This window comes from Ooceraea biroi, chromosome 8 (genome assembly GCF_003672135.1).
Source record: "Ooceraea biroi isolate clonal line C1 chromosome 8, Obir_v5.4, whole genome shotgun sequence".
NCBI lineage: Eukaryota > Metazoa > Arthropoda > Insecta > Hymenoptera > Formicidae > Ooceraea > Ooceraea biroi.
In genome coordinates, this window is record NC_039513.1 from 10,380,293 (window position 1) to 10,404,638 (window position 24,346).

At 38.9% G+C, this 24,346-nt stretch overlaps 4 protein-coding genes across 4 annotated transcripts; 2 read left to right on the forward strand and 2 right to left on the reverse strand.

Annotated features, from left to right (window-relative positions):
• Positions 1–635: 635 nt before the first annotated feature.
• Positions 636–9,842, forward strand: LOC105275554 (zinc transporter ZIP3). The gene is made up of 7 exons (XM_020030431.2): positions 636–2,279; positions 7,070–7,333; positions 7,866–8,033; positions 8,249–8,410; positions 8,812–8,961; positions 9,287–9,494; positions 9,708–9,842. Exons 2-7 carry the CDS (start codon positions 7,107–7,109, stop codon positions 9,840–9,842), a joined length of 1,050 nt encoding a protein of 349 aa, XP_019885990.1. The 5' UTR covers positions 636–2,279; positions 7,070–7,106.
• A 3-nt stretch (positions 9,843–9,845) lies between these two features.
• Positions 9,846–19,906, forward strand: LOC109610638. Its single transcript, XM_011332461.3, has 3 exons — positions 9,846–13,063; positions 14,009–15,095; positions 18,686–19,906. Exons 1-3 carry the CDS (start codon positions 12,812–12,814, stop codon positions 18,934–18,936), a joined length of 1,590 nt encoding a protein of 529 aa, XP_011330763.1. The 5' UTR covers positions 9,846–12,811; the 3' UTR covers positions 18,937–19,906.
• LOC105275553 lies at positions 17,374–18,679 on the reverse strand. Its single transcript, XM_011332460.1, has 2 exons — positions 18,058–18,679; positions 17,374–17,932 (listed from the first exon to the last, which is right to left on the reverse strand). Exons 1-2 carry the CDS (start codon positions 18,130–18,132, stop codon positions 17,501–17,503), a joined length of 507 nt encoding a protein of 168 aa, XP_011330762.1. The 5' UTR covers positions 18,133–18,679; the 3' UTR covers positions 17,374–17,500.
• A 1,628-nt stretch (positions 19,907–21,534) lies between the features above and the next one.
• LOC105275550 lies at positions 21,535–24,298 on the reverse strand. Its single transcript, XM_011332457.3, has 3 exons — positions 23,997–24,298; positions 23,134–23,256; positions 21,535–22,821 (listed from the first exon to the last, which is right to left on the reverse strand). The coding sequence occupies exons 1-3, from the start codon at positions 24,182–24,184 to the stop codon at positions 22,644–22,646; spliced, it is 489 nt and encodes a 162-aa protein (XP_011330759.1). The 5' UTR covers positions 24,185–24,298; the 3' UTR covers positions 21,535–22,643.
• Between the last annotated feature and the right edge of the window lie 48 nt (positions 24,299–24,346).

The following is a 24,346-nucleotide window of genomic DNA, read 5'->3' on the forward strand; positions in this document are numbered from 1 at the left end:
ATCGCGCGAAATGTATGCAGTCTCTTCACCGGTTCTTATTTTACGGCGCCTTTTATCTCTACCGCGAACGTGCTATAGCCAGAGCGAAAACAGCAGCGATGACGAATTGGTGGTGCGCCGTTTAGTCACCTATGATCAAATCTACGGCGGAAAATCCGGGAACATAAAAGGTATGCAAATTAGTTACGACTTAACGTTCCATCCATTTACGTGTTTTGAAATTGGCAACCACATGCGGTGTGCATGTTGACGGATATGATGATAGTTCGTTGCGACAGGTAAATATCACGTTCTTTTGATATTCCTATTTAAAAATCAAAATATATTAAATTCGAACATTAAACTTACAAAGCTAACGTTTTTAAAAATGTAAAAAAGTAGAGTTTGTAAAAATATATTTTTCTTTACATTTTAGCTTTTGCGGAAATATTTAACAATTTAATGGTTAAGAAAAGGAATGGTGCGATGATAATATCACGCAGAATTTTGTAAGACTATGACGCACAAAGGTAAATATGAAATGATAAATGGATTAAAACAGAAAACCAACCAAGAGCTGAAGAATAAGCAGGAAGTAATATATATATATATATATCAATTCCAAACTGTGTGTGCAGAAACACTTGTACATACATAATTCTTTACTTTCAAAGAATTTATAACTGCGATAACGTTTTTTTATATTAATTCACTATCTTTTAATGTTCTATAATATTTCCAAGAATAGAGGAAACTAAGAAAATAAAGGAAAAATCCGAATTTTAAGTTAAGCTTGCTGCAATTTATTATTTAATTCAATTTAAGTAATTGTGTATGTATGTATTATTATTTTCTCTTATCAATATTTCATTTTGATGGATATACATAAAATCTAAAATGATTTCTCTCTATAGTTGTCCGTTTGATCCAGTGGACCCAGAAAAAAAAAGATGACACCACCTTTGCCTTACTTTCACATGAAATCTTATCTTGGAATCCCTCTTATATGCCCTTGGCATATCACCGAAGGTATGCAATAAATCCATCTTGTGTCAATGATCGTTTAATCTAAATTATACATGATGGCTAGAGTTATGGAAACAATTCTATTCAGCTTATTTTTAATCCGCGCATCTGCATGCCACGTAACATCTTCATATGCGGTTGCATCTTGCTCCTTATGACACAAGAGACTCCCGGTTTTCGAACTCAGCAGTAAAATTCGCGTCTCACATGGCGGTTCCACATGCGTGATCTTTTCATCTGCAGGAACCGCGCTCTTCTCCTCTACCGGGATTCGCGGATGGACGGACAGTGATATGCAGAACGTGCGAAGGAAGATAATAATATGCGCGAGATACGACGGCGCCATTCAGCATTCCGGCCGATTATTCGATCGTAGTTAACTGCATTCCGAGCTCGGAGATCTTCCCTCTCTCTCTCTCTCTCTTTCTTTCTCTCTTTCTTTCTTTCCCGCGTACATCACGTAGAAACACGTGACCGGGATGTATCCGCGGGTTTATCCACCGATGTGCCGGGATATCCTACCGCTGCTTTCCCCACCAAGGGAATCCTCACGGGGTCCAGCGTACGACGAAACCACTTCTACACTATCGTCCGTGCCGCCTCTTCTGGTGCTTCATTCTTCGCTGACGCATTCTACCCGGCTGGTGGTCTCGGTGCACGGTAATCCCTTCTACCGGTGATCCCTCTCCTTTTTTGAAGCGCGTCTTCAGTATCGCTCATCTTGATTCATTCATCGATTTCCTCCCATCCGTGCTGATACGTCACTTCCAAGCAGTCCGCTGTGTATTTTCCGTCGTATAACTAAAAAAAAAAACGATAAAGACAAGAATAGAAAAACCTATCAACATCACCGGCTACTGTGTGGATCGCTGTATTTATTGCCGTTTCGTCGGCGATCGCCGGCAGACGTTACTCGGATTGCGAGGAGAAAAATGCCTTCGCGAGTGTGTTGATCCTTGGCTCGGGCTCGGGGAACGACGAAACTTCTGTTGACGTTTCGTCGGCATCGAACGTGCCTCATCCATCAGACATCACTTACGGCGGTCGCGCGGTTCGTCGGTTCCATCAATTATCTCGATTACCCGCGGCATTTTATAACGACATTCGTTTCTTCGTCGTGGTAACCCACGTTCGGTGACGTTCTGTGATCAGTGCAGTTTTCGCCGACGCGCTCTTCGGATCGATTGGCAGCGCCAGACGCGAAGCATTCGCCGCTGAAGGTACGCTGAACGTGCGCTTCTGAGGAGTCATCGAGGAGCTTCTTACGGTTCAAGGTAAGGAGGATAAATACATGCAAAAAGATTTCGTACGCGAATAGCGCGAAAGAAGCTTTTAAAAGTCGAGACGCGCTTTGAACTTTGAATATTACTTGGCTGAACCATCCTACTTAATTTAAACAGCTGCGAAGAGATCGCTAGAAATCTATTTAATAGTGTTAGAAATTCTTTAAGAATTAGAAAATATCGGCAACTGTCGAGTTGTTTCTTTTCACTCTTTTCTATTTGCACCTATTTCGGTTAACAAAATTCTCGTTAATGAATGGAATTTTTATAGAAACTGACTTTAATTGCAAAGTCGAATTTTAAATCGAGCTGAGATGTACGAAGATAAATTGCCTTATCTTTCGCGACATAATCTTTCGCGTGAGAGATCGCGTTGCAAGAAAAATGATTCTGGCATTTTTGTCATCGCAATTAGCATGCTCTACTGCTACTAGCGACACAATATTGTCCATTACCACTGAATAGTTCGTATGACTAGTGCCTTATGCTGACGCTGCGCTGGAGCATACACATGTACAGAAAATAAAACGTGCGTCTCTCGTATTGCATATTAAGTAACACGCCCACGTGCTACTTGTGGAATACGAGTCACGAGTTATGCGAACTTGTTACGGTTCCTCATGCGTATAAGGGAATTCCCCGCGCTCATGGGAACCGTTTGACAGGTAGAAGTATAATTCTTTTTTGAAATTTTTCTCTTTTTTAATATAAAAGAATATGCCGTATAATATTTGTGAATTGTTTTTTGTAGAAAGGAAATTTTCTATCAAATACTCGACACGAAAAATTAAATTTTCTTGTTACCATGCACTATATTATTTTCTCATTATCATGTAATTTTCTCTAATACTAAAAATAAATATTTATAAGCTTATATGTTATTTAAAGCGCAATCTTAATGCGACTACAGCTAATAGTAAAGTTTCCTCTTGCAAGGGAATTCCCTGCGTTCGTGGAACGGTGAAATGTTAATGCGAAAGTATGTCTCTTCCTCAGTACTCGAATTCGCATTATCAGTTGATCTTTGCGTTTGTACTTAACATTTTACTGCTCAATATATCTCGCAGACATCTGGGTATTGTAAACATTATTTAATTATTTAATTGATAATAATTTAAATTGCGCTATACTGGCAAAGTGTAGATGGTCGGACAATATTTTTGTGCATTAGATACAATGATTATTAGGAATCTATTTTCATTATTTAATTATATTTACCGGTTTTTATATGTTAGTACAAATCATGTTGCATGTCACTTAATAGTTTTTCTAGTATTGTTCCTTTATTATTTGTATCTTATTAATCTAATATCTTATTAATCTAATCATTTTATTCAATCAATATTTGTTTCACTCTACAAGCGACGTATTCTTTCTACAGAAAATATGTCCTCTTCTTCTGAGTATAGTTGAGTAAAATATACTTGTAATCTGAGTATAGATAAGTAAAAGAAGAGACTCGATTCGTTATCGTCTACTTCATATAATTTGAACAACTGCGTTCCAATCGTCAAGAGTGGAAGATCGGAGACGAGATTCCGAGGCGCGATTCGGATACCGATATTAACGAGGCATTAATCGTAAACATCTGTCATGGTTACGCATACTGATGATACTGATGATGACACTGATAAGGAAGCGTAATCAATAAATCTATTTGCATATGAAGAGTCTCGCGATTACACGGTTGCGAAAATCGTAAAAATAACCAAGTGATTGTTATATCACGACGGTATCAGCTATATTAAATGTGGGTTAATAGGCGAATGAAAATGCAGATTACAAGGCGAGAAATGGAAAAGAAGAATAATTAATAATATCATTCGGTTTTTTCCTCACAGGAAATATAGAACATTTATTCATAAGTAATGAATAATTCAAGGCGATTGGTATCGTGACAAACAAGGAAAAGAGACTCTTCTTCAGAATGATTTCACTTTCAAGAATTTATAATGACGAAGGATTTTCCACTCGTTAATATCCGAGTCATCATTTCGAAATTCGAAAACCTATTAACGAGAGAAAATACAATACCGGAGAGGCTTCTTCATTTTTCCTTAAGCACACTTGGGGTATGCTGCGGTCTGCGAGCAATCGACTACCGCGATCTCCGCGTTTACCTTGAACGACACAGAGCTCATTCTCCCTGTACCCTCTCTCTCGCGTGGCTTTTAATTTTTTTTTATTCGTCGGAGGGTCACGCCGCGTGCACTTTCACTGCATTCGATTCCTCGGTGCCTAGTACTGCCGCGCGTTTCAAAGACCACCACTTCTTCTCGCGCCATTCTCGTTCCTCGCGTGTCGATTGCACGAGTTGGCTAACGAACGGGCACCGTTAAATCGCACCGATTCAACAGCGCGAACGGGAAGATCGGGGTTGTGCGCCGGGTAGAATCGCGTTCCCACGTCTCGAGTGAGCCTCTCTCGTAACGATCCTCTTGTTTTTTTTTTTTTTTTCAAACGAACGTTAGTGAAACAAACGAGAAATTGGTTTACGGCACTTTGGTATTCGTGGCACGAAGATTTTCATCTAGTAACAAATGCATGAATTACAACGAGTTAATGAATCGAAATGAATTCAATGGACCGGCGTTACGTCAATGGAAGATTATAACGTAATTTGTTAAATGTGTTAAATTAAATTAAACAAGATGTGACGTTAAGAGTATCTAAAGGCAGCCGCATAATCCCTATAAGCAATTATTATAATACTATCAAAAGAATATCTTATCGATTGGAAACAATCTTAATGTCACATCTAAAAATAATTCTTCTAGCAAGTTGCGACGCCACAACGTATGCGCGATGTGAAGCTTTGCAATTATTACTAAATATAATAATAACATTCTTTAAACACCCATGTAGAAAATTATACTTCTTGAAGTACATAATCTCCAAATGAGATTACATAATCTTTCGGGTAACCAATTGTTCGGATAAACAACTCTATTCGAGTCTACCGGAAGACTTAAAAAAAAAATAATCTTTCAATTAAGATCCGTGATTCTCTTTATTATTTTTTTTCATCCACAATATTACGTTGTGGCATTTAATCATCAAAGGCATGACACTGTTCGTTACAATTTTATATTGATTGATTCTTCATCCTTTAGTCGAAGGCAATCGTTATCCTTCTTCATGTGGGAACATGCTTATTCCGCAACGCATATCTCTGTGCGTGCACATGCGAAATACGTCTGTTGCCACCAGCAGCGAACCCGTTTCGATCTGCAGACGCGTTATCGCGCGACGCCCCCGACGACGACGCGACGATCGCAATGCGAAGATCGTGAGAGACGATACGGAATAGCACACCGTATATATACGCTGGATAGAAAAGGCCGCACGATTAGTACAATAAAGTACCGCGACTTTCGCGATTATACACGGTGTCCCGAACGTTCGTCATTTCTCTTTTTCTTTCCCCCGTTTTCCGCCCGCGGTGGAAAATCGTGGTGACGCCAGATTCCGAAAGCACGCATTAGCGCTTTTGCAAGAAGAGGAACTGACAGACAATAGAAGGTTGACAGAGGTATATGACAAAGTCATCGATATATTTGTGATCAGACTGACTTCGTGACTGTTTAATTAATTATTATTGACTATTCTGTCGTATTTTCTGTCATAATACATTTGAAAGAGGTATATCTGTTCTTTTTTTAGGAAGCATTCTTTTGTATGTGATAAATTCGAAGTGATATAATGTATATTAAATAGTTAACTCACGTTGATTCATTTTGCCATATATTTCGGAACGAAATTAGCTTATCTAAATATATGTAATCATAAAAATGTGTGTCGTATGGCGCCCGATGCGTTTCTCTGTGTTCACTGGATAACAATGTGAACTAATAAATTATTGCAAATGCATTACACATGCAGCAATTTTGGGAATTTACTAATTCATGTGCAATCTAGCACAAAATATAGTACGGATTTACATAACTGCAGCAAATTGTCGAATAAAAATCGTATGAATAATGGATTTCTTATAATACATAATTCCTTACGATGCATGTAAAACATCTTGCATAAAATCGCATAAACGTACGCAAGTTTTTTATTAGACACGCTTATTATAGGACAACCTTCTAATTATGGTTGTCATCGTTTGTGATATAACCATAATTAATCAACAATAAAAATGTCTAACAACAAGTCATAATTCTTTGCTAATCGGACATTTCCGATAAAATAACAAAAGGAAACGACTTTAGGACAATTTAGAGAAACTCTCGAGAACACGTGCAAAAATCGTGAAGCTAAAAAGATATAATGTTTCCTCTTGTAATGATACACTGACACAAAATTCCTGCACTGTAACAAAATATGTGGAGGTCATGAAAAGAGATAAAATATGTTCAAAAAGCACGAGAGTCGCCATTTAGCTGCTGACTAAAATATGTATTCGTGCAGAACATCCAGATAAAGCTGTTACAAACAGATTAAACACGTTTTTTTATGACGAATTTTGGTAAGATTGAGTTGTATGTGGTTTTATAGCGAGCAAAGAATTCAAGAAATATAAAATATGCATTAATAAGCGATTGATTAAACATTATTATTGGGTAATTGAATTTTCTTGCCAATTATTCAAAATATATAAAATAAAACTCTAGTTGGCATAAATTAAACTTAATTTCATATCATTAAGAAAGTCAATTATTTAGAAGTGTTTAGTTTTTTAAGGAAATTTAAGGATTAAATTTAAGAAAGTTTCACTGTTTATGTAATAATAATAATGTAATAATTTGTGAAATTAATTATATTGAAATTATTAGGCGCTTGCACTGACGAAGAATCGAGAAATTTGGCATTATGGAGCTGACAAGTCACCTGCACACGTCGGTAGAATTGCCAACGAACGAAACGTCACTTTACCATGATATGGAAACTCATTCCTCGCATAAGGACAGCTGGGAAGATGTACTAACAGCTAAAGCCGTCACTATGGTGGTTCTATGTAGCGTTAGCACGATTATGGGCATCATACCAATGTTTCTGGCCAAGTGGTTCAAGTGGGACATGAGCGGACAAAATCCAAGGTAATGATAGCATTTTCATGCATAATTATTACTTACTTAATAATTATCCAACTAAAATTGCATATATATAAAACGACTTATTTAGCAATACAAATTAATTATTCGATATGTTTCTATGAGCTTATGAAAATAATCTTACAGAGAAAAAAAAGATTTGCTATAAGAACTAGAAACTATTCTTTTTTCGTAACAGCTTTCTTTTAATATAATATTTTAACATAGAACAATTTCTAACAGCATGAAATAGATATAAAAATCGAGAACAATTTACATTTTCCGAAATATTTTTTTATCAATTTGTCAATTTCATAAACTGATGTTAAAGAGTTAAAGTACGTAAGAAGTGGATAAAATCGTGGAACACATATATACGACACAAGACACATATTTGCTGTCATACTTGAGAGATTACTCGTCGACGTAATCCCTAGCATAACAGCGCGCTTTGTATCTCATCGATATCGTTTGAAAAATACTCGACAATGTAATACGAATTGACGAGATAAATAATAAAAAACTTTTTGGTGTGTAGATCAATGCAGATAGTAAGAATTCTACTCGGTTTTGGCGGTGGTGTTCTATTTAGTACAACATTTCTCCATTTAATACCGGAAGTTGCGGAAGGTGTCGAACATCTCGTTATAGAAGGCAAAATAACTCCCATGAAATTTTCGTTGGCAGAAGCACTCGCATGCACCGGGTAAGTCAATTCTTTTGACATTATATTGTTTAAATTAACATAGAAAAATAGATTGTGCGTCAAACAAGAAGATTATTATTCTGTTCACAAGCGCATACAGTAATAATTTATACATTTATTTTATATAAGTATAATTAAATAATATTAATTTTATTGATACTTATACTCAAAGATAGCTATCTAATTAATTATAAATTAATATCTTTGGATCATAGATTCTTCATTATGTACCTGGTGGAAGAATCCGTGCATACGTATCTCAGAAAAAGAACAGCGGATCGGGATATAACTATTAAAAAGGACGTGAATCGCAGTACGAATGAATTGGTGGAGAACGGTCATCCGACGCCGTACCCCAGCAACAATCATTCGCACGCGTAAGTTTGTTCATGTCCGGCCTTACAAAAACACGTTCCCTGTCACGTATATTTCGGTACACACTGAAACTCATTTTCAGGCCAAGTGATATTTTTATCATTGGTAGATAAAGTGCAAGAAAATAATTGTTGGTATCACTATTACATGCTCTATGATGTCTAAGTTGCAATCAAGTTTCACTATTTACTCTACTGAAAAATAAATTTCCAGCTCACAAAAGGCTCACAAAAAATAGATCATTTTTACACCTTTATCAAACACTATAACGGTTTCGGTACACACAATCTGAAAATGACAACTACTCAAAAACGGCTTGCCAGGGAACGTGTTAATTTATCAGTTGGCACTTCGGCAGCGCGAAGAGACGCAAGTATAACTTCATCTTTTCTTTAATTTATAGGGGTCACAGCCACTTACCGACAATAATGGACGATAACGACGACTTCTTGATAACTTCCCTGAGAGGATTATTAATAGTTCTCGGTTTATCCGTGCATGAATTATTCGAGGGGCTAGCGATTGGTCTAGAGAGCTCTGCCGGACACGTATGGTAATTACTTCGTGCAAAATATTCTGTCTTTATGTCGCGACAACAATAATTATGCTGCTTGAATAGATACGTCAGCGCACGATCATGAAATCTACGCTGATACCTGCGGGATTGTCTTCCAAAGCCTACAATTGTATTACTTTATGAAAAATTGGACATTATTATTCATCGCTTATCATTATACGACTTTTTACTTATCAGAAATGCTAATACGTTCGCGTATGTTCTTTAATTATTTGCTGGTACATTCGTTGTGCGTTTGATAATTAAATTAGATATTTTCGCAATACAAATTGAAAGTAATGAAATCATAACTCGTCTATAGGTACATGTTCCTCGCAGTGGCATCCCATAAATTCGTCATAGCATTCTGCATCGGCGTGGAACTGATTGCATCCCGAACTAGGCGGTATCTGTCTATAATTTACGTGTGCACATTTGCCGTGGTATCGCCCATCGGAATTGGCATCGGAATGGGTCTGGTTGGCGGTGGAAGTGCGGCCGCGAGTGGACCGATGGCGGTGATATTGCAGGCAAGTTTCTCAATCATTGAGAACTCGGCAAAACAAGATCTTTCAATTGATAAGACAAAAAGATTGTCATAATTACTTTTGTGATAATGCATTTAAAGTATTTAGAAAAATTATTGTCTAGAAAATTGTCGATAAATTAATTGTCGATAAATTAATTGACACGTGTAGTATGAATTAAAAAAATTTTTTTATCGTTATCTTCTTACTTTCCAGGGATTGGCGTCAGGTACTCTACTTTACGTAGTGTTCTTCGAGATCTTGCAGGAGAATCGAACCGGACTTACGCAGTATGTCTCGATCCTCGTCGGTTTCCTCGTAATGTTTGGTCTGCAAATGTTGAGTGAGTAAACAATGTTTTTATCTTAAAGTATATAAACTTCATATTCTTTGATAATTATTGGGAAAAACCAGTAGCAAATGATTAAAAACAAATGCTCGGCCCTCTATTGTGCGTTGGAATTAACTCGTTCTTCGAACGCAAGTAAAATGATAAATTTTAATAGATAATATTATGCTATATTTCGTTAATTTTTTGGTTTCTTAATGAACTTGAGCTTTCCTGAAATTTATTAGTAAAGTAAAAAAATTAAAAGTAATGATACGGTGAAAAGAATGAGATTATTAAACATAAATTTAAATATGCAAATACGAGTAACACAAAACTGAAAATAACATTAACATTCGATCAACAAACAATGTCAATTTTGAGCAAATTAAACTGTGGATCTAGGTAATCTTTGCACTTTAGGAATCGTTTCATATTTGCATCCGGGGTCGAAAGTCATCGAGACGACCAGTGCTTATCGATTGTTAGTGGACAATTAATCTCTAGTCAACAGTCACTTATCGCAGCGTAGTCACGGTATATGAGTGGTTTTAATCTGAAATGTCGAAAAGCGATACGCATCTTTTAAATGTGACGAGAGTAGTAAAAAGTTCCTATTTATGAGAGGTCAACGGGATTTGCAAGGAGGGAAAAGAGAATGGTGGCACGAAACGCAAAGGACATCCTGCCGATGATTCATGCGACACGCTTCCCGCTACGTTGGTTCTTGCTCTCTCGTGAAAAATTCTCTCGTCGACAGGCTTGACGATCAGAAAATAATCAATATGAAAAACCACTTTGCTGCCGTTCATGTGTGAGTCATCTGAGAAGTTTTTTTCTTTTCTTTTTCTTTTCTTTCAAGCATGACTCGCACGCGGGTGTGCTTCATGGTTGCTCGCGCGACAATTATCGTCGACGGTCGCAAGAAGGAGAGAAAAAAATGGAAACTATATCGCGAAAGTGAATGGCACGGCATGAATCGCGATTATTTTGTTATCGGCGTAATTGACGATTGCTGCTCGAACACTGCTCGCCTGACGCCGTCGATTCCGATCTCACGACTGTATTTCATGGCTCTTTGAGCTTTATTACCACTACGGCTTCAACGACGTTCATGTCATGTTCAATAGAGCGTCCGAAACGCGGCGTATCCTTTCGCTTTTCGCGCGAAAAGGGTGAAAGTACCACGGGGCCGGCGAATAATCACGCCGAGAGGCGTGATCATGCCGGTGGCCCACATTGCAAAATTCATGCCTTTGCTTTGAAAGCGACGAGTGCAGAGAACTAGGCTTTACTTTTACATTTTCTCATCCGTGTCACGCGATCTTGCACGTTAAATTGATTTAATCGTTAGAAATTCATACGTATAGCGCCGAATTGGACATTGATCCGCGGCGTGATCGGGTCTCGACGTGCCAAAAATTTACAACTTTCTTCTTTCATTTCGTTGCTTGTCCTTCACGTCAGTTGTATTAGCATCACTTTGGAATTGATTTCCCGTCTGAAGTTTAATATGCGTGCAAATATTATTTCCGACACGGTGGGTGTAAATGTGAATTGGCTACGTGTGCACGCGTGCCCCTGCACGCACACGTACGTCCCGGGCATCATTGACGACCTCCCTCATTCACGCATGCCACGTATGTACATGTACACGCGCTTACGCACGAACGCGTCCATCGCCCGCATGCAAGAGAGAAAACATGTAATGCTTTGCTCTTTGTTGAACATAGAAGCAGTGATGTAATCGATGTTCAGGATACCCCATCCCGTAAGGGATGAAAGGACAGACGGTTGAAGGGAATATTCACCCTCCATTGTAAACAATTTTCATGATTTAACAGCAACATTGTCGAGTTTAATATATCGCCTTTTATCTATCGATGTTTCTGAAAATAGCATCGAAAAAGATTGTTTTTATTTTAAAAATTATTAAATTATTAAAATTGTCAAAGAAAATAAGAACTCATACTTATAGACATTTTATTAGTCTGCCGTGGTTTGTAGACCGTAAATGACTGGCTCAACGACGTGCACCTGATACATTCGATATCCTTCATTTATCTCGTTTTTATCTCCCCTTTTATTATATTTTTCACTGCTCTACTATTTATTTTATTTTATTACTTTCTCTCTTCATCTCTTGATTATTACTCCTCCTATCTGTGGGTTTCTCTCCTCGCCCCTGTCTTTTTCCTTCTAACTTTCATTTTTCCTCCAGTTTTTCCCCCGACCTCGCGTGCACTGCGACGAAGAGGAGCCTCTTACGTCCCCGCCAAAGCGGAAGGTCCATCAGTTTACGTTACTGCGCGAGAAATGATCAGTCGCGGTGCAGGTATCAGAGAGAGTACGTACGCTGGCGGATGGTCATTGGAGAAGGATAAACGTTGCGATCGCGGGAGTGGGCAGGAAACGCTTCAGCTCGGACTATGTAAGACGGCGAGGCGGCGGCCGTGGGGTCCGATCGAGCCGAGTTCCCATCGAGACCGTAGCAGTAGTATCCGATCAGTCGCCGCTGCGCGTGGTGCTTTTATGTCTTTGGCGTTGTTCGCTTCGCGGCTCGGGTAGTGCAACAATTTGGCGGTGGGCAAGACTCGCGCCATCGCATTAACCGGTTTCCGTGGCGAGCTGCGTTTCATCTCGAGCGTCTGTGCCCGCCGCGAGGAGGTACGGACAATCGTCCGGATCATCCATAGATCAGAGAACGGACCATCTGGCTAAAAGGAGATGAGATGAGTCTCGTTATTGATGAAAGTACGCGAAAGAGAGAAGTGGTGAAGTGGTGAACGAAATTGGCGACTGAAGTTGGCGAATCTCGTGCAGATTTTATTACTTGCGACGTAGGTTCGGTCGTCGGAAGATGTGCGACTCTTTCGGTACCAGCGTGGCGCGATTGTGAGATCCTCGGGGAAGAAAGAGGGAAACCTAAGTTACATTCTTCTTTTTGATTTTCTGCGAGAGAGTTTTTTTTATATTGTTATCAATACCTTGGATGTGCAAAATGGAGGATACAACGACGTCTAGTATTCTCCTTATGTCAAAAATCGGTGCTATGATCGGTCTCGGCTTCGGTTCCCTAGCACTGGGAACCCTACCGTTGGTGGTGGGTCGTTATAGGACCAAGAAGCGACTTCAGAAACGTCGCCAAGCGATCTCCTCCAATCACTCCAGCACTTCCACTTCCACTTCAGCGTCCAACGCATCTTCGTCGAGTGTTGATTTGATTCCCGCGGGGAGCAAGCAAGTATGATGCCCGAAAAATAGGAAAAGCTCCGTGATGTTTCATAATTCGCAGCTTCTCCGGAAAGCTCGTTGTTAGATCACGTTAACTTGGCGGAAAAATTTCAAGTTTCGCGTTACGATATTGCGAATAAAATGCGTGGCAAAATGATTAATGATAATGATGTTCAATGTTTCTGGGAACATTGATCCTTTATATTGGTTCGCTGAGTACCCTTGCACATCCATTGGACATCTCTAATTTAATTCTGACATTTTGGATACTGAATGTTAATTGGTTTCATGGCCCAATGTCTCTTGGATATGCATCGGATACCAATTTAGATGTTTTAATACGTTGATGTGTGCAAGATTTAAAACAGTACAAAAAAAATTAAAAGAAAGAATTAATACTTGATCGCGGTAGACCTTGTTAGCAATATGAAGGTTGTTCTTGCAAAAGAATTGCTTCCATTAATGATACGACTGCTGACCGATCATGTATTAGTCGTAATGCGCGGTCCGGAGTAGTTGCTTATTAGTATACAGGATGCTCGGTATCTTATACAATCTACGGATTCTGTAGCTGACTTAAAATTGATTCTGTTATACTTTGAGATCGCGAATATTTATAGATATAGTTAAAATTAAAACGTCTGCAATAAAATCAGCCAAAATCTCAAATAAATAATTCTAAAGGTAATCAATCATTTGTTTCAAACTGGAGGCTGGATTAAAATGAAGATTTTTAAATAAATAACGGATTCTACTCTTATGTACTCCAAAGTATCTATTTTTTGCACGTATTTAAAAATTTGAGTTTAAAAGTTTTGTATTCTGGCAAATTCCTTCATCAAGAAAGAATTGATTCCAAAGCAGCGAAAGAATTCATGGAAGCCTATTCGTATACCGAGCACTCGATCCTAGCAAGTTCGAATGGCTCCCAAAGCATCGCGATATTCGTCCTCAGGGTCTCCTTACGTCGCTGTTACTTTGTTTCGGCGGTGGAGTGCTCTTATTCACGACGTTCCTGCATTTGGCGCCAGAAGTGCGCGCCAGCGTTGAGAGACACCAATCCAACGGTCAGTTGCCAACTCTGGGCACCCTCGGTCTGGCCGAGCTGCTCTTCTGCAGCGGCTTCTTCCTCGTGTACCTGGTTGAGGAGGCGGTGCACGCTGCACTTACTGGCAAGCCCGAATCCTCAGAGGCGCTGCTCTACCGAACCGTGTCCGTCCGTAGATGCAACAATAGTCAAACGGGACCATCGGTGATGTCGAGTGGTTCGACCACCACCGTGTCCACGACGACCCGATCCATATGGAAGGACACCGACGATCTCGAGGATAACGAAAATCGGGCGGATTTGGAGCGGCCGCGAATCCAGCCTAATAATCTGCACAATCAAGTGAGCAAGGATGACAAGGTCCTGCCAGCTATATTCGTTCTTTCGTCACCTACTGTGCTGTCGAACGAAGGACGCCAGGTTGTCGAGAGGCGTTCTGATCCGGAACTGGCGGTGCCGGAATTGAGTTACTCGCCGGTCAAGCATCATCACGACCATCACAGTCATCTTCACCACCATCATCAACACGGAGTGTTGGCACAAAACACCTCCGTGCAAGGATTGCTGACCGTGCTGGCATTGTCCTTCCATGCGATATTTGAAGGCTTGGCGGTGGGCTTGGAACCATCTATCAGCTCGGTGATGTACCTAGCGGCTGCCATTGCGACGCACAAGTTGGTGATCTCGTTCTGCGTCGGGATGGAGCTCTACGTGGCTGGTGCATCAACGAAGACTACTCTTGGATACCTGTCGATATTCTCCATGGTAACGCCGATCGGGATCGCTGTAGGACTCGCCCTAAGTCACTTCAAGAACGACAGCGAGAATCTTGGGCCTACACCGACTATACTACAAGGCATGGCGGCCGGCACCCTGCTTTATGTAGTGTTCTTCGAAGTGTTGGCGCGAGAGAGAGCGAACGAGAAGAGCGGCCTGCTACAACTTGTCGCGATCCTCGTCGGCTTCATGCTGATGTTGGGCCTGCAGATCGCCAGTGAGTTTCCCGTTTCCCGGAAGACGAGGAGGTCTTCCGTGCGTCGAAGCGTATCGCGCGCGGCCGATGTGCCGGATGTACCGGATGCGTTATCGTGCTGTCGTTGTACGTCCTTCGTTGCCAGTTTACTGCGTGTTTCCCCCTTTCTCGTGTGATCGAGGAATTTCCGCGTGTCGAACGCGGAATCGCGTAGCACATTAAATGCCACTTTTATTATTGAGGGTGAAAGTCCATCCTGGTATCATTAGAGAAGTGCACTCCCCTAATGGAGACGTCTTCTTCCTCGATTTTCTCGATTAGTATCCGCGTGGCACGTATACGCGTTATTACTTCCTGGATACCGATTTCAAATCCTATAGTTTGATTTGAAATTATCATGGTATTTTATAGGCGATTTGTTTTCCAAATCCAAAGTTTGTCTTTTTGTCTTTTTTCAGAAAACGAGCGAATTAACTCATTCTTCACTCGTTAGTTTTCTTCCTTTCTTCCAACCACATAAAATTCTAAATATTGGATATCTTCGTGATTGAAGTTATACAACTTCAAAGTACAACTTTCTTGCAGCGAAATCTGTTTGAAATCGAAAACAAGATTTAAATTTTATTTAAAATGAAGATATATCACCTGACATATTTATAAAACATCGATTATAAAACATTGTTTATATCTTGATTTTTAATAAAAGAGAAAATAAGATAATTGAACAAAGAAACAACTCTTTAATTGAAGAGGAAATATTATATAAAAGCAAAAGTTTCATGATCAAGAAAATGTTAAGATACAGCAAACAGCAGTACACAGACAGATCCATAAAAATCCAAAGTGTACAGTGTAAGTTGATTCGCTAGAAAATTACATCATCCTGATCATAATATAGAAACCCATTTGAGTTACTGTAACCATTTACAACAGTTTTCTTACGTCAGCAATTCCGTGTCCAGCAGATTATCTGAAATAGCCATTGCAAACACCAAACTAGTTCGGGTAGATTCGTTCACCTCGGTGCAAACCTATTACAGGTACGTCCTTGGTAAAGATTCCACGTGTTGGCTCCGCGGTACTCGTTCAATTTATCGATTTACCTCGAAACGTGAAATTACAACTAAAAAGTCACGGTCAAAGCAAAATGGAAAGAACAGGAAAGTGGTTGGCAAAATTCTGGAAAAATTGCGTTCATTGTATCATTTGGGGAACTTAATGAAAACATAGATTTTATCAAAACGTTATTCGATATAGAAACGATTTAACAAATCGCCTGGCATGGGGAATATATCTGTACATGATACGTGCAAGCCTGTGGATGGAATTGAGATATTGTCGAACTGGACAATCGACGAGACCATCATCAACCGATAAACTCCCCTTTTTTAATAGTAAATGCCACTTGCCGCATTAGCCCAATTAAAATGGGGTTAATGATTCTGATAAAGTTGACGCGCCGATTGCGGATCTCGGCAATGAAAGTTATTCATATGAATCATATAACTTTTCTGCTGTACACGTTCTCGCTTTAACACAATGTTATCTACTTTTATTTTTATGTAAAAACATTTGTCTCTGTTTTTATAATTCAATATTTCAATAGTCCAAGATCAGTAAGAAGACACAATATTGAAAGACATTATTATAGATGCGATATAATCGATAATAAAATAATTTAGTCTTTACGAGATTTCTCTCTCTCTCTTTCTAAAACTATTTCTTCAAATCGAAAAAGGATATTCGCTTGTTTCTTTTATCTGAATATTTTCGAAAAAGCTGAGATTGAATTTAATGTCACTGACATAACAATTGGCCGACTTTGCTCCGCGTCGTTATGCGAATCGTTTATTCGCACGCACACGGTATAACACTACTTTGTAACATGTGCAATGACGCTAGACAGATTGCATGAGTGTCATTTCGCCGAGAAAGTAACGACAGGTGGGAGAGATGGATCGTAATAACGGTTACCTCCGCAGATATACCACTTGTTATGCAATCTTAATTGCATCCCGACCTTCTCGTGTGAGAACGCGAATGATTATAAAACTCGATCTCGGAATTCGCATACACACACGCGCGCGCGCGCGAGATACTGTTAAAAGGCTTGTATTACAATCCGCCAAATGCATTTTCGTGAATAAAATCGTCTATGACGAATAATCATATTATGATTAATTAAATTCATTTAATAATAATATTAAATCTATTAAATAACAGATATTATAAAGTAAAACACAAAACATTTTATATATATCTGGATAATATTCATATAAAAATAATATCGCGCAACGAGTACATTAAAAAACAACTCTTAAATCATTTATTTAAATATTTCTTAAACGGTCTATTGGGGCATTTACCTCTTATAAAACACTCGCTCGCGTGTTACTCCTACGTACGATTGTGCGAGACGAGGACTTTTACACAAGTCGCGTCGGCTGCGATATGATTGGCAAATTGCACGCGGAAACAACCCACTTCTTCCAAGACATGCGTGTTTTCGCGTACCGTTGTCTTGAAACGAGCCCCATCGCGGGAAGAACGGATGTCATTGTCATGCTGATTCGCGTCATTGCGACTAAAGACGATGATCTCGATCTCGTAAGAGATATCTGCTTATACATCTCGGGCTTTCTCTCCACCCATGGCAATGACCCGGGACGCGTAGGTCGATGGACGATCCGACCGACTTTCGACAGCTTTCCCAACCGTTTGACGCATTTCGTGACGAAATTACCGCCAAGTGTCTGGAGCCATTTGGAGAATTTCGTGCATGCGGCAATTATGTGCCTCGACGAGCGACAGACGGCAGTGGAATGAACGGTACTCGATTGGATCCGCAGGAAGTCATTCTACATAACACAAAATTGAGAAATACAACATTTCCAACTATTTATCGTTTTATTAGTAAGCTAGATAGCTAGATAATAATGATCGTATCAGGACAGGTTGACTGTTAATCGGAATGATTGATTACTGTTGAACATGCAGCTTTCTTCCTAGACATCCTAGACGTACGATTACTGTGTTGTTGGACAAGCCGCATCGTCATCGCTGATTAGATACTTTCGGCCGAGTTCGGCTAGTTGAGACTAATGATATAATGTTGAACATTATCGTGCTTTACGACGTTCTTTAAATGGACCATCCTCCCTTTCGCAATGATACCTGATAAGAACTAATTCTTCTTTCTTGCCAAATTATCTCCTGTAAAAACACAATTAGGTAAATTATATGAAATTAAAATAGATTCGTGCTGTTATATTCAATTCGCAAAAATGGGGGCTATCTTTAGGATCTAATTCTTCCTTCATTCAAATACAATCAAATGAAGATTACGGATTATAGAGATGAGAGGATCAATTTCTTAATTTTTAATAATGCACTTTGCGAGAACCGTATCGAATACGCAGAAAAGTGAAAAATAAGTTCAATTACTTCTAATATTAGTTTTCTGTTCCCAAAACTACAGACGTGTGATTCTGCGAGATAAAAAATCCCCAGCAATTTTTTTCTTTTATTTTATGCTCTTCAAAATGCATTCACAAATCTCGCTATCATCCTCAAGCGTTAAAATCTCATATTTCCGTACTTTTTGCTTACAGCCGCCCATTCGCACTCGCACGGCCACTCGCACGGAGGCGATGGTCATGATCACGACCACGACCACGATCACGACCACGATCACGACCACGACCACGACCACGACGACCACAAGCACGACATCGTCGCGGGCGCGATCGACAAAGTGACCGACAGCATTGCCGAGGCTCTTACCAACGCCTTCACGTCCACGACATCGTCGACGATACAGTCGAAGGACGTGAACGAGACCAGTCCGTTGCGTCACAGTTAGGGATCAACTTTGGGATCCGCAAGTTCAAAACTACGCGATTGGATCCACTTCAACGAAGAGTTCAGCAGCAAAACCCTCACCAAACCTCGAAGATCTCAGGATCGTGATAGTGCCTTTACTAAAACGATTCTTCTTGTTCATTTTGATCATTTGGCGAAACGGAAAGCGAGATAACGATAAAGAGAATATGGATATGACCTGATGGATTTATGTGCATGGATTTACATATTGATCAGATCAATGGACTCGAAATGGTGTTTTTATGCTGCTCCGATCGGAAACAGCATTGTTGGCAAAGAAATGTTATGGATTTCTCACAATCCTACTACTAACAGTTGCTCGAAGTTGTGACCAAAAAGGACTTTCTCGCGTAAACGTATTTTTATTCTGAAATAGTGTTTAGCGAAGCGCATTATTTTTTTTAAACACGCAGTAAGTAAATCAGTCTAGTTGTATGATTATTTAAGTGCCTTCGAGACCTAGATACTAGAAGTATCAAAGATATTTATTAATAATACCGAAAGAGACATTCTAGCATTTAAACAGCTTTTCGCGTAACATAAAAAAAAGAACAAGCCCTAGATTTATCATGAGATCCGATCCATTAATTTCTTATTTATTCAATGGATCAGAACATGTCGCATCCATGTAATTTTGTAATAAATCATCATGGCATCTTTTTATTACGAGCGTTGCATTTTCTGCTTTTGTGCAGTGAAACGAAACCAAATGGGACATACATCGATCGATCCCTCGTGTCCTGTGATTTTTCAAAATACTCGTCTTTCTCCCTCGTATTTTTATAGAAAAATGTCTAACTTAACAAAATTCTTATTATTTTTTTATATCAAAAGAGTAAAAGAACCAAATTATTTTTTTAATTAGTGAGATGTATGTGTGTTTGTATTTACGCCTGGAATAAATTATGCGTTAATTATGAACTGATTATAACGAATAAATTGTGAGCTGTTTTTCTTTTCTTTGCAAACACTTCTTCCTGCAATGAGAACATTTGCGCCACGCTTTCGTAATCACCAACAGGTTTCGCGCTCTGAGAGCGACTATTATTGGAAGGCATGCCGTATCATTATCTGCGATGCGACGAAACAATAGCGATTGCACTAAGACACGACGAGGCGCACCGCGCACCAGCGCATGCAACAGTCGGACGATTGTGTATAAACAAGCTAATCCAATTCTAGCAAGCTACTTTTATCTGTTTTGTTCAATTTTAACAATATTTTCTCAACTAAAAATGGCAAAGTAGCTTCTGCTTGTCGCAATCATTATTAATTTCTTGCATTAAATATTTTCGTGATTATATCAAAAAATCTTTTTTTTATCACAAATCCATAAAAAGTGACATTTTCTTATTTTCAAAATTTAATGAAGCCTGAGTTAAATTTTGTACTCAAAAAGCTTTCTTCATTTTCGATCATTTACTACATTTATCATGATCATTATGTGGTTTTGTAAAAAAGTTTCTTCTAATCGTTGATTGTTTTCACTAATTATTTCCCAAAAAATCCAATCTTTTTCTCTTTCCCTCTGCTTAATCGATGTTTTGTCTAATTTATCATTTTAATGCATTTTCACATTTTTTGTAACTTTTCATTTGATTATTCATAGTAACTGTCGCCTCGTCTTCTGCGAGCATTTACTAACTTGCATACATATTGTTGCTTATCTCGCACAAAGTTCATAACATTAAGTTAAAGCTAAGTAAACCACGGATCTCTTGAACGCTTTATAGGCCTCTCATAAAATGATCCCATGCATCTCCGACTCCTGACACATGCTCTCTCAACAAGATGAATTATCGCGTAATTTCAATGATTATAGCGTCGCATTGGCAACAATGTGTCGCGCAAGATAAGACACCGAGATCCGGTCTTCGTATCAATTACGTTCGATTACGATGAATTACGGCAGGATGCATTTCATGACTGAAAGCGGCCTTGGGAATTGAGTGCAAAAATTGTGTATTGTGTATGCAATTTTGATTATACCAAAATATTCACTTTCATTATTTCCTTATATGCAGAAAATAATTAAGTTCAATTTCATATTACTTTGTATTACGAAATTGTATTACGAATTTAGCACGAGAATAACGAAATTATCTCGTGCTCGTATATGTACAAAGTATCATAGTAAGATGCTCGGCGTTTGTTTGCATTGTCTGAAGACTCTTCTTATCTGACTCTTAATATTCGCGCCTTAATCGCATGAGGGTGCAATAGTACACATAAATAAACGATAATAGTTGAAGCAACAATCGCGTTTCAGTAAAGCACAATGTATAAGGAATTGCCATTTACATCAATTATTTGTTTTGAGAAGCAAAGCAGTTTCTCTTAAAATTGCAACTTTTTAGCTTCCATACGTATTCCAAAAACTTTTCTTGCTAAATAGATAACGAGAAGATTCAGATTTCATCATTCAATCCACATTCGTTAAAAATTTGCCTTCTTTTGGATATTTTGTAGGATAATTATGATATTATTTATAGTTTCTCGGTGTCGAGTATTAAGAGGATGCAGGAGCGTCAACGGAATTGTTTCAGAGGGGAGAATTGTTTCGTAAGCTTCATTTTCATTTGTTTCTCATTTCTTTCATTTTTTGTCATGTCATACACGATTCGTATATTCGTGCGACATTTATCTACATAACGATGCGTGTACTCGAGATGACTGCATCCTTGTACGAATGCTGTACAACTTACAAAATCGATTAAAGACATAAGACGCACACGTTTCCAGGCTTCGTGAACACGCCGGTGTTACTATCGCGTCAGTTTTCTCTATAGAACGCGTGCATTCTTAATATTTTTAACAAACGATTTATCGAACGCCAGTAACGATCGAGATACGTAGCGCGAGTGACGAGCGACATCGAGAAGAGAGAGGCATCGTAAAGGTTTATTGATACGCGTCGTGTTCGACCGTTTGTCTATAGATCATGCACGACTGGCGTGATAATATAGACATATCCTATGTTTATGTAGTATAGCCATCTAGTAAATACCTCTCTCTTATATTTCATATATATAAATGTCTAATCAGCAGACACTTGTACGGTTTTCATCTCTATCTGCAGCTGCAAAACTTACAAATAAACATAGGATAATCAATATACCATAGGGATGAGAAACAAATGCATTACGTATCGACCGCAGTGTCCTCTCGTGCGTGTAAATGCGTGAAAAATTTTCATTAATATAATATTTAATTTTAATATAATTATCAACACTCGAATCGCCAATCGCACATTCTTGCGAGATGTGACAATCCAAGGTTTAATTCGTACTTTACTTGTGTGTGCATGTCTCTTATTACTTCCTTTTTATAAGCATATAGGTACACGTGTATATTTATTAAAGTCGTACATGATACCGATCAAGATCAACAAGATCAAGATTCTCAATAAGGACGCTGCAGTGCAACTGTATACGCTTTTGTATTGCCCATCGTAATATATCAGTCTCGCGAATCTAGAATTCGATTATTCTCGATAATCACTCGTCGAACGGAAAATTTTACAATTAATTGTACACCGATCCAAAAGCCGCACCTAATTCGAAGCAACCAGTGACTTTAAAGTGCTTACTCGTGAATTTAACGTAATACAATCTCGTTCTGCCATAAATCCGAAATACAAAAAAATCAGATAAACAGGAAGGGAACGAAAAGCAATATAGGTGCGGTCTACTTTTTCGCGATCTGCCCATCGACAAATTCAATGTAGCTCGTGCCGATCTTCAGGAATGCCACTCCGGTGCCAACACCAGCTATCGTACAGAGCACCGGATTTGGCGGGACTATGGATCGCAAAACGGCCCACACTAAAACGGATCCGAAGCTCAACAATACCGCACCAGCGGCACTGAAAAGTAAATTCAGGCAAATTAAGAACAATCTATGTGCTGTACCGTGTGTATTAAAATTATATCAAAACAGTTATATATTTTTAAGTGCAACGTGTAATAATGCAGTGCGTTCATATTTGATTAATATTCTTCTATAATATTTAAGAATTTTTTTATTTACGAGATTAATTAATTGTACGGATTCAACTACTTTGTACTCGTGAAAAATTGCAAGTCAATCAATGAGGCACATGTCGCGAAAAATCCTTATGTATATCTAACAGCATTAGTATGTGATTATACATGATGTACAATATACAAATCCTTGCCTGTATACGATTCTTGCGGGTTGCGTCGCACTCTTCATGTGTTCGCGCGTATAAAGGTACATTCCGGTACCGGTCAGAGCACCGACCAGTAACAAGTTTGTGATGTCTCTTCTTGGAAATACCCTGAAAGTCATAGATTTATATAAATATGTGAAACTTCGTGTCGCTCAATTTTTACCGTTACTCAATTTTTATACACAAACTTGAAGTAAGATAGAAAATATATGAGCAAGAAATATTAATATTAATACTAGAATTGTTAATATTACTTGTACGTAAAGAACAACATTTCTTGTAATTTAATTTTACACACACGTGTAACAATTTTATACAAATTTCTTAGATGTACGAGCAATAGACAATACATGAGAATATTTACAAATAGGATAAAGCTACTTGTCATTATTTTTTTCTTTTAGATCGCAAAATTCAATCTCTTTATTTATCTATAATTTAATTATTACACGCTCAGATCTTTGAATACGTCAGTTGCCAAATTCTTAATCCCAAATACATCTTACGTATACATTCAGTCTGTCCTTCAGTATACAAATCATTATTTGCGTAGCGGTTTGCGAGACCGTGAGCAAATCTCTCGATAATATTGGAGATTTCAAGTCGGAGTAAATAACGAGAGTCGATGAAAACAAACATTCGTCGACGGTTTGAAAATACTCCGCATCAAGCGTTCATCTATCGTAACGGCAGGCGAAAATTGCATGCGTGACGTTACGTAATAAACACAAATTCATATCGCGCTCATTGTCGTAGATTAATATCGCATACGTACATACGTACATACGGCTACGCGCATGTAAAAATAGGCTAAATGCCTCCGACTGTCCGTCGGGTGGCTTACTTACTTAACGACAAGACTTGGGTTCATGACATTGACGGACATCGCGGTGTACGAGGCGGCGCCAAATGCCGGTGCGTAGAATTTCGCGAGGCTGCATCGCGTGACCGGTTGCAAGCCGAGTTTCTTCAGTATCGAACAACAACCAGCGTCACCGTTTCCCGCACTGCCCATCTTTGTTGTGTCTGGCGACATGCGTGTCTCGCCGTACGGCCAAATTAAAATACGAAGGCACCCCTCAAACCGTCGTCTTGACGTGACTTGGATCGGTACTCCGAAACCGAATGCTTGTAGCCAGTTGTAGGCGCGCTCATGCGACGTATCGAAAAAAAAACCAGCGACTCTCGACGGTAGCGT